The following is a 13628-nucleotide window of genomic DNA, read 5'->3' as shown; positions in this document are numbered from 1 at the left end:
CTGGTGCTAATCAGAGTTCTGACAGAGCTTGTTTTTGCCAAAAGTCTCCATCAGGCTAAATCACAGCGCATATGTCTCATTCCCTGAATTTAATCATGTTATAAGACATACAGTAATTCTGACAGTAAAGGAAGCTAAGCATTTTCTGACATTTTATTTTTTGTTGGGTACAGAGGATTAACTTTGGCAAATGATATGGCTTCTAATTAATATCATTATATTTTCTTAGTGCAGTTCTTTCAGCTGCCTCTAAAAACTATCATAATCTTTTTCAGGTATTTGCAGCCTTCTTAGGTTAGTAGCAGGGGTGGTAATTAAAAGCTTTGGTAGATCCAAATTCTACTTTTACAACCAGAAGTTCAGTTTCAGGTTTTTCTGCTTTAACCTGCCTCAAGTGTTGTTAGTCTGGCAGTATGCTGCCAGCAATTCTAGACCTGACTTCTTTCTAGCTCAGAATGCTTAATTAAAAAAACCCAACAATTATTTGAAGGCCCTATGAACTATCCCACCAGCTTATGGCAAACACCCTTGGGAGAAGACTTGAACTCCTCCACACAGTAAACCTTTCCACTTCCAAAAAACATTTTCCCAAACATTCTATATTCTGTTGGTTATCTGTTACTTAAGAAAAGCCCTAGAAACACAATTGTCTAATAAGATCACAATCCTTTAAGAGGAACAAGCATCAGGACTGGAAAATACAGAAAGCCATTACACCTATTTTATTTGTAAGAAAGAGTTTGCAAAGTTCAAGAGAATAAAACAACCTCAAAAGAAATGCAGTAGTACTTAATAATGGCCTACAGGCAGTTTCAGTCATAGTTACTAAAACATTTCAATTTTCAAAATTACCTACAACAGCAGGAGAAAAGTCTATTACTTCAGACCAACAGGTGGAAACCACCACTGCTAGGTCTCTTACAGGGGTTGTACTGGACCTTCTGTTTCTTGTCCATCCCTCGAAATTTTGCTTAAAGTTTCATTCATTTCTAAACTTTCTAGAAATTGTTTCTTAAGCAGTTCTTAAATAATTTCTTTTTATATATAATGGTAGTTGAACTAAGACACGCAAGTCTCAATGTAGTAAGTAAGATTCTAGCAGAATCTACATTTAAAATGGATTTAGAAGTACTTGAATTCCTTGACTGGATTTGACTAATTAAGGACAGTGTCCTTGAGCATTACTGTGACGTCACCAGTGAAAGCAAATTAGAATGAACATCATTATTCTCCTGTATAATTCTAGCTACTGCATTGCAGTACTAGGTAATATTGACAACAACAGAAGAACAAATCAACAATTCTGGAGGGAAAGACATAGCATAGAAACAAACATGACACAAGGATACTTATGCAGATCTGAATATGCTGACTGGCATGTTTGTTCTAATACTGCTTTGGAATTTAAAGAATTTATGTTTGAAATAGCAATTTCTTCTTCCTATCTAAAAATCAGCCTGGTGCCATGCAAATAATTATGATTTCTCAATTTGTGCATGACTATTTAATTGCTGGAGCAAACTGAAAACAGCAGGAGCTTTGTCTCAAGTTCATTAATTTTACAGGGCAGTAAATGAAAGGCCTTATTCCATGATTGCTTTTGCATATGCTGCTATCAAGACTATAGGTAGAAGGATCTACAGTAAGTAATGGAATGCATTTATTGAGCAGAATTTTCCTCAGTATAATCACTCTGTAACATTCCTTTGTAAGCACCTTCAACATTCCAAATTATTTATTTTCATGCTGAAATAAATTAATACAAGACAGTTTGCAGCAAAAAATAAATTCACTGTTAATAGCTCATTGCTAATATTCTCAGTGTATGCACACTTACACTTTGTCGGTTTTCTTTTAGAATATAAAGGGTTGATGAACTGAGGATGATTTGTGGGTAAGCTAACGGAGAAAAAAATAATCAGGTTAAGAACTTGATTAAAGATCTACACTTCAGCTGATAGTTTTCCAAGGAACTGGGGCTGCTTTGGAAACACCCTTGAACACTTGAAACTCATTGTCATTTGAAGGGTATAGTTCCCAAGACACTCCATGGCACTCATGTCCAATCTGTGTAAACTCACTTCAGAATTTGATCCCAGCAAGGAACCAGTGCTAATAAGCAACCTGAAGAGAAAGCCCTCATTGCTTTGTATTCCTAAAACCCAGCAGACAGAGCTAAGCAGAAACTACTCTTTCAAGCAGTGAAAATCAGCTGATTATCACAGTAAATGAAAGGTATTACTAAAATGATACATGGGGATTTTTCATGAAACTATGAATTTTTTTTTGCTAAAATTATATTTATATTCTTGTAAACACATGCCAATTTTTAATGCAACTGATTCTTGTAGAAACAAAGATGAATGTATTTTTATATCTATGTACTGTGGACAAAAACTTAGTGGCTGAACTTGAAAACCCAGATTATGGCATTTAAAGTAAAAAATTTTTTATAAACTACCAACATCTACCCTGAGAAGTAAGGCTGAAATACAGAGAAAAAAACCCCCAACTGCCAGAACATCATATGCTCCGTAGGGTAAGTCAAACTTTCAAGATACTTATTTCATCCTCCAAATCTACTGTTCTACATATGCCAGATAGACTGAAGTATCATTTCTTAGAAGAAAATCTCTAAAAACAGCTGTGAATGAAAGCAATAATTATTGGAGCATATATGTGAAGCTTTCTCCTGCTTTTGAACCATCATTCTTCTAGACATGTACATTGTGTGGATCAAGGACTGATGGACCCCCAACTTTGAAGGAAATACCTGTATGTCTGTTTTGAGCGTTATTTGATAATTATTAGAGCTATTTGACAGTAAAAAAAGTTCTCTCTTGATGAGCTGGCACACCTGCCTTAACTGTTGCTCACAGACACGTGTTGGTAATCACTCACAGAAGCCCAATTCTACCGGGCCATGCATAGCCATACATGGATTCTCCAAGGACAGGGACATTTCTTGTCAAATGAAGGTGAAATAGATTCTAGTTCTCCAGATACTCCTGGTTTACATCCAAAACTACTGCATGTAAATTTCTGGGTAAACCTAATATCAGAGTGCAAGAGAGACAAGAACATACTGGACCAAGTCCAGCAAAGGGCTACAAAGATGATTAAGGGATCAGAGCAGCTGAAACAAGGGGAGGCTGAGAATGCTGGGATTGTTCAACCTGGGAAAGAGAAGGCTCAGCAGGGATCTTATCAATGTGTATAAATACCTGATGAGGTCATGGGGAGAAAAGATGACAGAGTAAGACTTCAGAGTTGTATCCAGTGAAACCATAGGAGGCAAGGTGGTGCACAAATTGAAATACAGGAAATTCCATTTAAGTATAAGTAAAAACATTTGTTATTCTAAGGATGATTGAACACCAGAAGTGATGTTGTGGCGTCTCCATCCTTGGAGATATTCAAAACCCAGTGAACATGTCCCTGAGCAGTCTGCTCTAGTTGACCTTGCTTTGAGCAATGGGGTTGGACTCAACAATGTTCAGAGGTCCCTACCAACCCCAACTATTCTCTGTTTCTATGGTTCTGGAAGATAAGACATTACAGATGGCTGAGGCAAGCAATTTAGGAGACAGGGAGATGGACTTGCAGAAGTTTTAACTAGTAAGTAGCTGTGATAGACTATCTTCTTTCTCCAAACCTCTGGTAATTTATACCTTTCTGCTTTCTTCTCATTCCCCTGCTCATTAATGTATTTTACAAACAACATCATGTTTGTCAACTGAAACTCTCAGTCTTGTCCCCTGATATTTATATTGCTTTCTGTCTGCTCTGTTTAGATTATAAACATTGAGAAAAGTCAAGCTCAAAACTCTCTGGATATTGAATCCCTTTCAAGTTGGGCAATCAAAATCACTAATCATATTTTGGGGATATAAAGGGGAAAATGAGGAGCTTTCTGTTTCAGTGAGAAGTTGATACTTGAGAGAAAGAGGCATTAATGAAGATTACTTTTTTATACTAGAGAGATGACGCTGAAAAGAACTTAAACATAAATGCTTTGGTGTTTTTCATATTTTAGAATAGAAACATAGTTTAAAAAAAATAATTTTCCTTAGTAATTAGTCGCACAGTTTTAAAAATGCAAAAATTTTATAAACAAGAACAGCTTTTGCAGATTTTTCCCAGTTTGGTGGCACTCAGTTAAAACTCCTCCTACACATAGACTGAGTGCCATGTATCACACTGATTTGGGATTTTAACATTTTATTTCTAAAAATGTATCAAAGAAGATATAAGCAATTCATACAGTATGTATTTTTCCATCAGAGCCTATAAAATACACGTTTTTACCTTCAATATAATAGGATCAGCTCATTAGGCTCATATTCTGTAAACAGCTTGGAAATGTATACCAAACAAGTCAGTGAAAATTCATACCCAGAAGCAGATGGTGAGAATAGCAAAGCTAAGCACAGAGAGGCTTAATTGCAAATTATATCCAACTAAGCAAAACGGTGGTATTCTACATTCACAGGCATTTTCTTCAGAAAGGAACCCAACGCATCGACATGCAGGCTGAGGCAGGGGAGGGCACTTCTGTGTCATTCATCGGGCCAATGACTACTTGGAGAATTGCCACCAATTAAACAGTATTCGTGTACAGTTGGCACCAACTTCATAGTGCTGCATGCTACGTAAAATTTTATGGCTTGTTGTCTTGCCAAAAGCAACACATCTAATGTTTCTTCTGTTAAATTAAAAATCAACAAGAGATTTAAAGTTGGCCTTCTACAAGAAGACAAGTAATTCAATTTACTCTGGTACAGTTCTCATTTAGAATGAGCCAAATTAACAGTGGCTAGACAAGGTATGTAAGAAATAAAGTCACATTATTATAAAGTTTCAATTTTTCCCCACTTCTTCTCTACAGCATAATACTAAAAAATGGAGAGAAGAGCAAAAATCTTTTTGTCACCAAAAAAGGAACACTGATAAAAGAAAATTGCATTTAATCCCTGAAAACAATGATACAGTCACTCTAATAATCTTTATTACAGCCTTTTTCCTCTGTGTGTGCATTTATTTCTTGTTGCAGCAAGATTTCTTTGCTTTAACTGATGATTTCATTGATGTAATTCACTAAAATGACTAAATTAGATATCTGTAGAAAGTGAGGAGGACCCTACGACTTGGTACCATATATGTCCAGAACCCAGTATTTCACTACTTTTGTTAAAATTTCAATATAAGAAAAAATACAACAAATCTCTTTCAATAGTCAGGAGTCAGAGAAATGTTAAAGACAGACAAGGTACAGTTTTCAGAGAAGGTTTCCCGATTTTCAAATTTAGTATTAAAATATAAAATTCTCCTATGCAAGAAAAGAATTCACATCAACTTTAATAACAGCTCAGTCACGATGCACTAAAGTTTACTTCTTACTCTTTCAAAGCCATATAAAGGTAAATTTCCCATTACATTTCTTACAGGTTCCCATTTTATCTTCTATTACAAGCCAATAGGGGGTTTGGGGAAAAAGATTGCTTTAAGAGCCTCAATAATATTATCACCAAACATGAGAGACAATATCCATTTCCTGAGGGCCTCCAATAAAAGAGCCATCATTTAAGCAGTAGCAGAGAAAAAAAAACCCAAACAAACAGATACAAATGTCACATTGACAACCGTTGCTCATTACCTTCTAGGCGCTCCATCCTCATGTGGTTGAATAATCACCACTTTTACTGTCACCGATGTACGTAAAAGGTCAATCATTTGTTCATGAGTCAAAGTTGCCACAGCCACTTTACAGATCTCAACCAGGCGGCTCCCTTGCCGTAGGCCTGCCTTCCATGCAAAACCAAAGGGCTCCACATCTGCCACTATCCCTTCAAAGTTCACGTGGAAGCCAAGTTGGCCCAACCCATTCCTCCGAAGGGTCATTTCCGTGGTTTCACATCCTCTGGTCACTATCTAAAGAAGTATCAGATTGTTACATTGTTGTCAGGACATTCACTTCTTTGGACACACAAATAGATCTGTTTTCAAACACTATAAAGCCATGTATGGCTTGACATTAAATACCTTTAATATACTTATACTAACTATTATTTTAACATTTGTGGTTGAATGAAGGTTTCTGCATAAAACAAAATGAACAAAACATTTCACAATGCTAAAAATCTTACATCCCCAGAGCAAGAAGCTGACCCATGTCAAGTTCCTTCCCCCTTGCACAACATGAACACAATACCATTTATATTTTATTGAAAACTTAACAGCTGCTTTAGTTTTAAAACACAAAGCAAGCAAAATGCTGTCCCGTCAGTTACTTCATTCTTGTTGGCTGACTGCAGGTGTGCAGGCATTTTTTCTTCAGTATTAGACAGTATTAAACTTGAGATATAACATGAGGCAAATTGAGTTAAATGCTTCAGTTCTAGCAGGTTTTCTTCCTCAAGAACATAGCAATGAAGATAATTTTGATTTATTTTGCCTTGTAGTCAGATTCCTAACTACCACCATCTCGAGATGTGGACATCACTAAAATGGGGTAAGAGTTTTCATCTCACTGGGAAATTTAGAAACAAAAAAATTACTTTTTTCATTTTCAATGAAAAGTAATTCTGTCATTATATAGAGTAGCCAAAATCCTTCAAATTCAGACTTTATGAAGCAGGCTCATTTCTATATACTATGTAACAAGTCCTCAACAGTTTTGCCCAGTAAAAAATAATCATACAGTAGCATGTATGCTGGGATACTGCACCAGACTCAGAAGATCAAATTCTAGTCCACATTACACAGTAAGTTTGTGAGTTACCCTAACATTCCCTTCTGTCAGTGTCACAAAACCAGTATATATTTTAGCTCCATTAGTACAATTAGAACAAAAACTTAACCACTGTGAAACAACATTATCAAGAATCTTTGTTCATAATGCACATCATTCGAACACAGTGCTTTATAACACCCTGGCAAGGCAAATATCTGCCCTTTAAAGATGCATATGTTATGATACAGATCAAGGGATATTCCCAACGTCATGCTGCATTAAGAGCAGTTCCACAGTGCACCTTGTTCCACAAAGGTGTTCACGCTGTTTATGGTTGCTTTTAGCGTGCGTTACAAAGATACACACATTATTCAACTTTAGGCATATAATTTAAGGTGCTTAAGTTAAGAGACTAGTGTCCTGTATAGTCAGTTGTATAGAATAGATCTTTGCAAAGATTGTTTTAGAGCTTGAGCGTAATTCAGGAGGCTCTTTTGGAAGTCATTCTCCCCCTCCGTTATCTACTTGAGCCAGAATCTGGGCAGCCTAGCTCACTAGTTTATTGTGCGCTTCCCACAGAAGCATGACCCAACCTAATTCAGGGCTGCACGGTGAGGGCGTGGGACTGTGCAGCTAGTGAAATGTTGGTACTGTGACTGGGTAAAGCTGTCACAAAACCGCTCCTCTCACTACCTGAATCAGAGGCAGTTGACTACGTGCAGTTTCATGGGAGGTTTAAACTGATCTAAGACCCTATTACCACTACGCTGTCCTTTGTATCACATTAGCACTTGTGCAGCCATGCAGACAGATCAGAGATATGATACAGCTGAAAAACAGGGTGCTTTTTAAAACAGTGTTCCAAAGGGGTTGCAGGCAGGGAATGGATGGGATTGTCTCCTTCACTGGCAACTATTACAAAAGTACATCTCCATCATCGACAAAGGAACTTAACACACAGCAAATATTAAGCTGGAAGTTACTTTCGTAGCTTCCTTTTCACACTTCCTATTTAGACAAATCTTTTGTCCAAGTCTGTTACAGAGTCAGGGATGTGACACCTAACTTCTACTCCCTTCCCAATCCAATGGCCAACTGGGAAAACTTTGGAGTGTTTGTGTAACTTATGCCTGCAACTTGGTCAATGACTCAAAGTCACGGTTTTCGGTACCTTAGTAAGTTTTAAAGCACTATTGCTTTTATAGACTATTTCTACATGGTTATCTGTCACTCAGCAGAAAAAATTAGGACTTGCACACATGACAACAAAGTGCCACAAAACCATAAGTTATTGTAAGTTTGCTGATCTGAGGGAGCTGGTCCATGCTCATGCTTTTAACCTCTGATAAACTCAAGGTAATGAAAGACAGTTAGACCTCTTTCATTAAGGGCTAATCTTCACTGAGCTGTGAAATATTGGAGAAAGATCTTGCAGGGATCTGGTATTCTGAGAATCATTGCTTGGCAAATTTAGGCTACTTAAACTGTAGCACTTTCACTTCATGAATCTTCCAGTTATTTCTGAAGATGTAGGCTTCAAAGTTAAAATGTGAAAGTCATTCTTGAGATGTCCAAAATGTACTCTGGAGGTTTTGTTTACAAAATCATGTTCTGGGCCTTCCTATTGAAAAACGCAGCTATTTCCTTTGTCATTATTCAGCTCTGAGTTTTTGGTATCTTTTAGAAGCTTTCAATTTAAAACAGAACTTTCTGTTGTGTTTATAAATGTGCATATAGTATTAGAGCTATATGGCATGCTGAAAGCACTAAACTTTAACTCTTTTTTTCCCCAGCTCTGACTTTCATCTTCGGTCATGACTAATTTTCAACAAGACTTTCATAATTTATGAACTAGATAAGTGAAAATGAAATTTTCAGCTCTTCATTAGTTTCCCTACACTTCTGCACAAGTTTCTAAAATGTATATATAATATTTAGTCCTGCAGTGAAAAGAAGAACATGCTATTAAAGTCAGGACCCCAGCAGAGGGATGGAATTTTATCCTTATGAAATTACACAATATTCTTTTGGGGGGGCAGACATCTCTTTATCATTATGTCACAATTATAGAATACTGCAGAATGAATGCAGCAGCCAAAGTATATGGATTTCCCCAACTCAGAGCACTCAAAATCTCTTCTTCAAGTTAGTTAAATATTCAAAGATCAAAAGCAAAGGAAGATAAACATTCCTGCCAAAGATTCATCTATTACCAATGAAAAGGATTCCAGGAGATCAAGTCCTCCACAAGTATATCTCCTAAAATGTGACACTGGATGTTACTCGAATACTGTGTTCAGTTTAGGGCCCCTCACTACAAGAAGGACATTGAGGTGCTGGAGCGTGTCCAGAGAAGGGCGACAAGGCTGGTGAGGGGTCTGGAACACAAGTCTTATGAGGAGCGGCTGAGGGAGCTGGGGTTGTTCAGTCTGGAGAAGAGGAGGCTGAGGGGAGACCTCATCGCTCTCTACAATTACCTGAAAGGAGGTTGCAGAGAGGTGGGTGTTGGTCTCTTCTCCTAAGTGATGAGTGACAGGACAAGAGGGAATGGCCTCAAGTTGCGGCAGGGGAGGTTCAGGCTGGATATTGGGAAAAATTTCTTTACTGAGAGAGTGGTGAAACACTGGAACAGGCTGCCCAGGGAGGATGGTAGAGTCACCCTCACTGGAGGTGTTCAAGGAACGTGTGGATGAGGTATTGCGGGACATGGTTTAGTGGGCATGGTGGTGTTGGTTGATGGTTGGACTTGATGATCTTACAGGTCTTTTCCAACCGTAGTGAGTCTGTGATTCTGTGATAGTAATGTCACATAAAACATAGTGCTGCTCCACTTCAAAACAGGTCATTCTGCTTACTTGGCTGCCGTTTCACTGAACATGTGGCTGTGCATGAACTAAGAGCTGGCTTCTCTGAATGCACTTAATACAGATGAAATTAAAAGACAGAGATCCACTAAGTCCCATGAAGAAGGTGAAGAGTTTTAGTATACAGGCTTCTAAGGAAATGTTGTCTACTCAGATTGTTGTCTAAAGATCCATTCGGGGTTTTCATTTAATCTTATATCACCCTGCCATTCTCTGTTATCCTAAAGCTCAGAACCACTGCTTTTTCTGCCTTCAAACACAGCCCGCCAAGTTAATCTACAGTTTGCTTTTCCTGCTTTTTCTACTTTATATCACTAGATTTTCTCCCCCACAAATACAGATCTGTCTCTAGATTGACAAATCCCAGTCCTGAACTGATTCTTTTGGTTCAAACCAAAATTACAGTCTCAGCTTTTCAGATCTTTGCTTTATCTGAATATTCAGATAGGTTTCCTATTCATCTGCATGTTTTAAACCCAGGCAATAAAATGTAGTTATTTCTTTGACAATCTCATTTAGTAACTGCAACATTTTACTCACTGGTTTTAAGAAATGCTTTTACTAGTGACTGAAAAGAGTTAATCATCTGGTCACTGAAGTTTGGTAATATGTCATAGTTCGAGCTTTCATCTTTAGCATCTGCTGACACATGTGGTTATTGACCTTAGCTGTGTTCCAAGAGACTTAAAAGGTTTTTAAAGGATGCATATGAAGTGTGGAATCAGGGTTTTAAATACTTTTTAGTAGTTGCAGTGGTCACCTCTGAGCTTCTATATCACAATATATATAAGGACTGTTTAGAAAGCATTCAACATCATAAACCAACTAGGAAATAACAGTAATATGCAGCTTTCAAAAGAGATGAAGAACCAGGAAAAAGGAGAAAAATATGAGGTAAGAAATAGGGATGAAAGAAATTTTAAAACAAGTAATGACAACTAATTATTTTAAGCAATGTGAAAGTTGGATAGGTGGCAGTGAAAGAGAGAAGGTATAGATACAGATAACCATTTCATTTTGTGTTTTTAATTACTGAATTTTAAGATCTATCCTCAGCAGCTGGGATATTTCCACGTTTTGTAAAAACAAAGAAGTGGAAAACAGCAAAAGAAGTTGTCATCACTGAGGACAGCAGAAGTTTCCACTAGAACTTTTTATCTTGCTTTCCATCTGTGTTAAGCAATTTATATTGTTCATTTAGCAATACTTAACAGGAGTGAACTATGCATACACTATTTTTCAGAAGGGAAATATCTGTCTAAGGAAAGTGAAACTGAAGACCTCAATGTAAAGGGTAACAGAACAGTGGCAAGAAGAGTTTAAAGACGTTAATCGATTGAAAGATTAATTGTACTTTGGAAGAAAAAGGTTATTATTTAGAGCATGATATTGAGCAATGCTAAATGGGACTGCAGAACTACAGACACCCTAAAACATCAGCTGCAATCCAACTGTTCCAGTGTGAAAATGGTAAGCATGATGATTTCTTTTCAGTACTGGGCTTTCTAATATAAACAAAACTGAGACCATCTAGAACACTTAAATTACGACCAAAGGGTGAAGTGTAACCACGTGAAGTAGATGCATCAACACTTTTACTTTGGAGTTCCTGTCAGTTCATTTATACTGACTGAAATAGTTACAGGACAGTTGTGCTAACAGGGTCATCAAGCATCTGAAAAACTTCATCTAGTCAGCTGTAAAAGCTGGCATTAATTGGTCTAGTTTTCTTTACTTCCTGCAGTTGCTCAAGTATAGAGGAACAAATCAGCAGAATCACACAATTTTTTCTGCTAATATTCACGTGGGTTATTATAAAAAATCCAAGGGGTATATTTTACACATTAAGATTTTGTGTATTTTTAAATTAAGGTATTTTTCTACCTACAAAGATGTGATTTGAGAACAGGCTACAGCAAGAGAAGACAAAAGCTTAGCCTTTCAATCCTGATTTCAACACTGAAACCCATCTATGGCTTTGTGCAAGTCTATCAGCTTATTGGTATCAGATTCTTCATCCCTGAAAATGGGTTGATAACCCTTATCTCATAAGCTGTTGTGAGCATTATTGTCTGTAATGCTCTCTGAAGGCTGAAAACACTCCTGAAGTATAAACATAAGACATTTTTGATTATATCTCAAAGGAGATGTAGGCAAGTAACTCTTAAAAAATTTGGAATTTCAATTTAGAAACTGTACTTACTTCAAGTCTTTGAACAATTTCTCTGATGTCTTCAGTACAATTATCTGCTGCAGACAGAAGAATACATTCTCCTCTTTCATAAAATATTTTGATGCTCATTAATCCAGATGTCCATCCAATAACATCTCTGCAGGAGCAGTTAAACACAACATTTTTTGATTCCTTTTCAATCAACATGATAAACTCATTGGAGATTCCAAGGAGACATTCAATGTCAGCAGACTGGCCAAAATCTCGTGCAATCACATTCCACATAATTGCTCCAACACTGAATAGATGTGCATCTTTCCTTGGTTTCACTTTTTCCTTTTTTTTTGCCCCCAAAGTAATAAAGCTAAACTTCACTGACGTATCCACTGTAGCTGTGGTAACAAAATTTTCTGCCAGATCTTTCAAGTATTCTTGACGTGTCCTTGTGGCCATGGCTCGAAATTTTTCCGACTTATGAGCCGCATTTTCAGCATTAATAACTTTGGCTAAAAGGAAGTCCCTAAAGACTGCTGATTTGGGGAAAGTAACTCCTTTGGGAATGGGTGGACCGAACGGAGGTACATCTTTTGATCGTGAAACACCAACACTGAAAATAGAAAGAAAAAAATACAATGGTTAATTCCTAAAAAAAGATCAGATGGTAAGCAGAACTGTGATCTGTGCAGTCCATTTACACAGTTGGGTTTAGCTTTGACATGTCAATTTTCAGACATTTTAGACACATCAAAGAAAACTGATTGGAGTGCCTGTTTTAAAATGGCTTTTTTCTTTTAAATATATAAAAGACATTATGGATGTATGTTACTAAGACAAAAAATATCAAGGATGACTTCTTAGGATGTCACTGTTTCCTTTCTTTAATGAAATAAATATAAAAATGCTTTGTGAGACATAAATGAGAGAATAATTTTTTAAAAATTATTTTTTAATGTAAGTCTGACTATCATTTTCAGCTGTCACTCAGTTGCATGATCTGAAAACTAAAAAATACATAAATAGAAAAGAATTTATTTTAATCCTTAAACATTTTGCTACAATGAAGTGTGAAGACAAAGTATTGGTGCCAAATGTGTCTATAATGGGAACATTCTGCACCTGTTTAAGTTGACTACTCCATGTTCATAAAATTTCAAAATACCTGCAATTCTTGATATGGACAGTTCATAGCAAGATGTAAAAGAGACAGGAATATTTTCTCATTGATGCAATTATACCTACAATTGATATCTACATAATGTATTTCAACTGAAAAAGCATTTCAAAATACTGTGCAAACTACGTACACTACTACTAGTTTGACTGAAATGCAGTCACATTTGGGATGACAGGCAGACGTCATTTAGTAATAAGAAAATTGTAACTCATGAGATGTCATGTATTATTAAACACAAAAGAGCTACTGAAACAAAATCAAGTTCCAAAAGGTAGCCTAAGTTCTAAAACACAGCTAAAAGACAATAATATGACTCGACCTCATGATATAATTTAATTTCATTCTAAACAATGAATAAATAACATTTATACATGCTAAATCTTCACCATTATGCTTCAAGTCCTTATCATTATTTGCACAATTCCCAATCAGTTCAGAACCATGCTTCCACCCCAGTTACCTTGCTAGAATTCATGATGCAGTAACTTAAATGTGAGATTTAAGGTCATCTGAAATTTGAGGTGTTGTTATACTTCCCAAAAGACCTCACTCATGTGCTTAAAGGCCATGACTCATCCTGGTGTCATATTGTGAGGGATTTATAGAGGTTAATAGCCTTCTAAAATATTTTATTTTAAATCACTTTCTTTGAGAAAGGAAATGTGCAATACAAATTCTAAATTA

At 36.6% G+C, this 13628-nt stretch overlaps 1 protein-coding gene across 3 annotated transcripts in view; it reads right to left on the bottom strand.

The window, feature by feature from the left end:
* The window catches only part of SIPA1L2 (signal induced proliferation associated 1 like 2), an 87540-nt gene that overhangs the window by 44110 nt on the left and 29802 nt on the right, over positions 1 to 13628 (bottom strand). For all 3 annotated transcript variants that reach the window (XM_059829186.1, XM_059829193.1, XM_059829202.1), the window contains exons 7-8: positions 11801 to 12377; positions 5657 to 5931 (exon numbers count right to left, since the gene is read on the bottom strand). In XM_059829186.1, coding sequence (XP_059685169.1) covers positions 5657 to 5931; positions 11801 to 12377 — 852 coding nt within the window. The remainder of the gene's footprint in view (positions 1 to 5656; positions 5932 to 11800; positions 12378 to 13628) is intronic.

This window comes from Gavia stellata, chromosome 2, assembly GCF_030936135.1.
Source record: "Gavia stellata isolate bGavSte3 chromosome 2, bGavSte3.hap2, whole genome shotgun sequence".
NCBI lineage: Eukaryota > Metazoa > Chordata > Aves > Gaviiformes > Gaviidae > Gavia > Gavia stellata.
The sequence above is the reverse complement of the archived record's forward strand: the minus strand, read 5'-3'. Positions and strand labels throughout refer to the sequence as shown.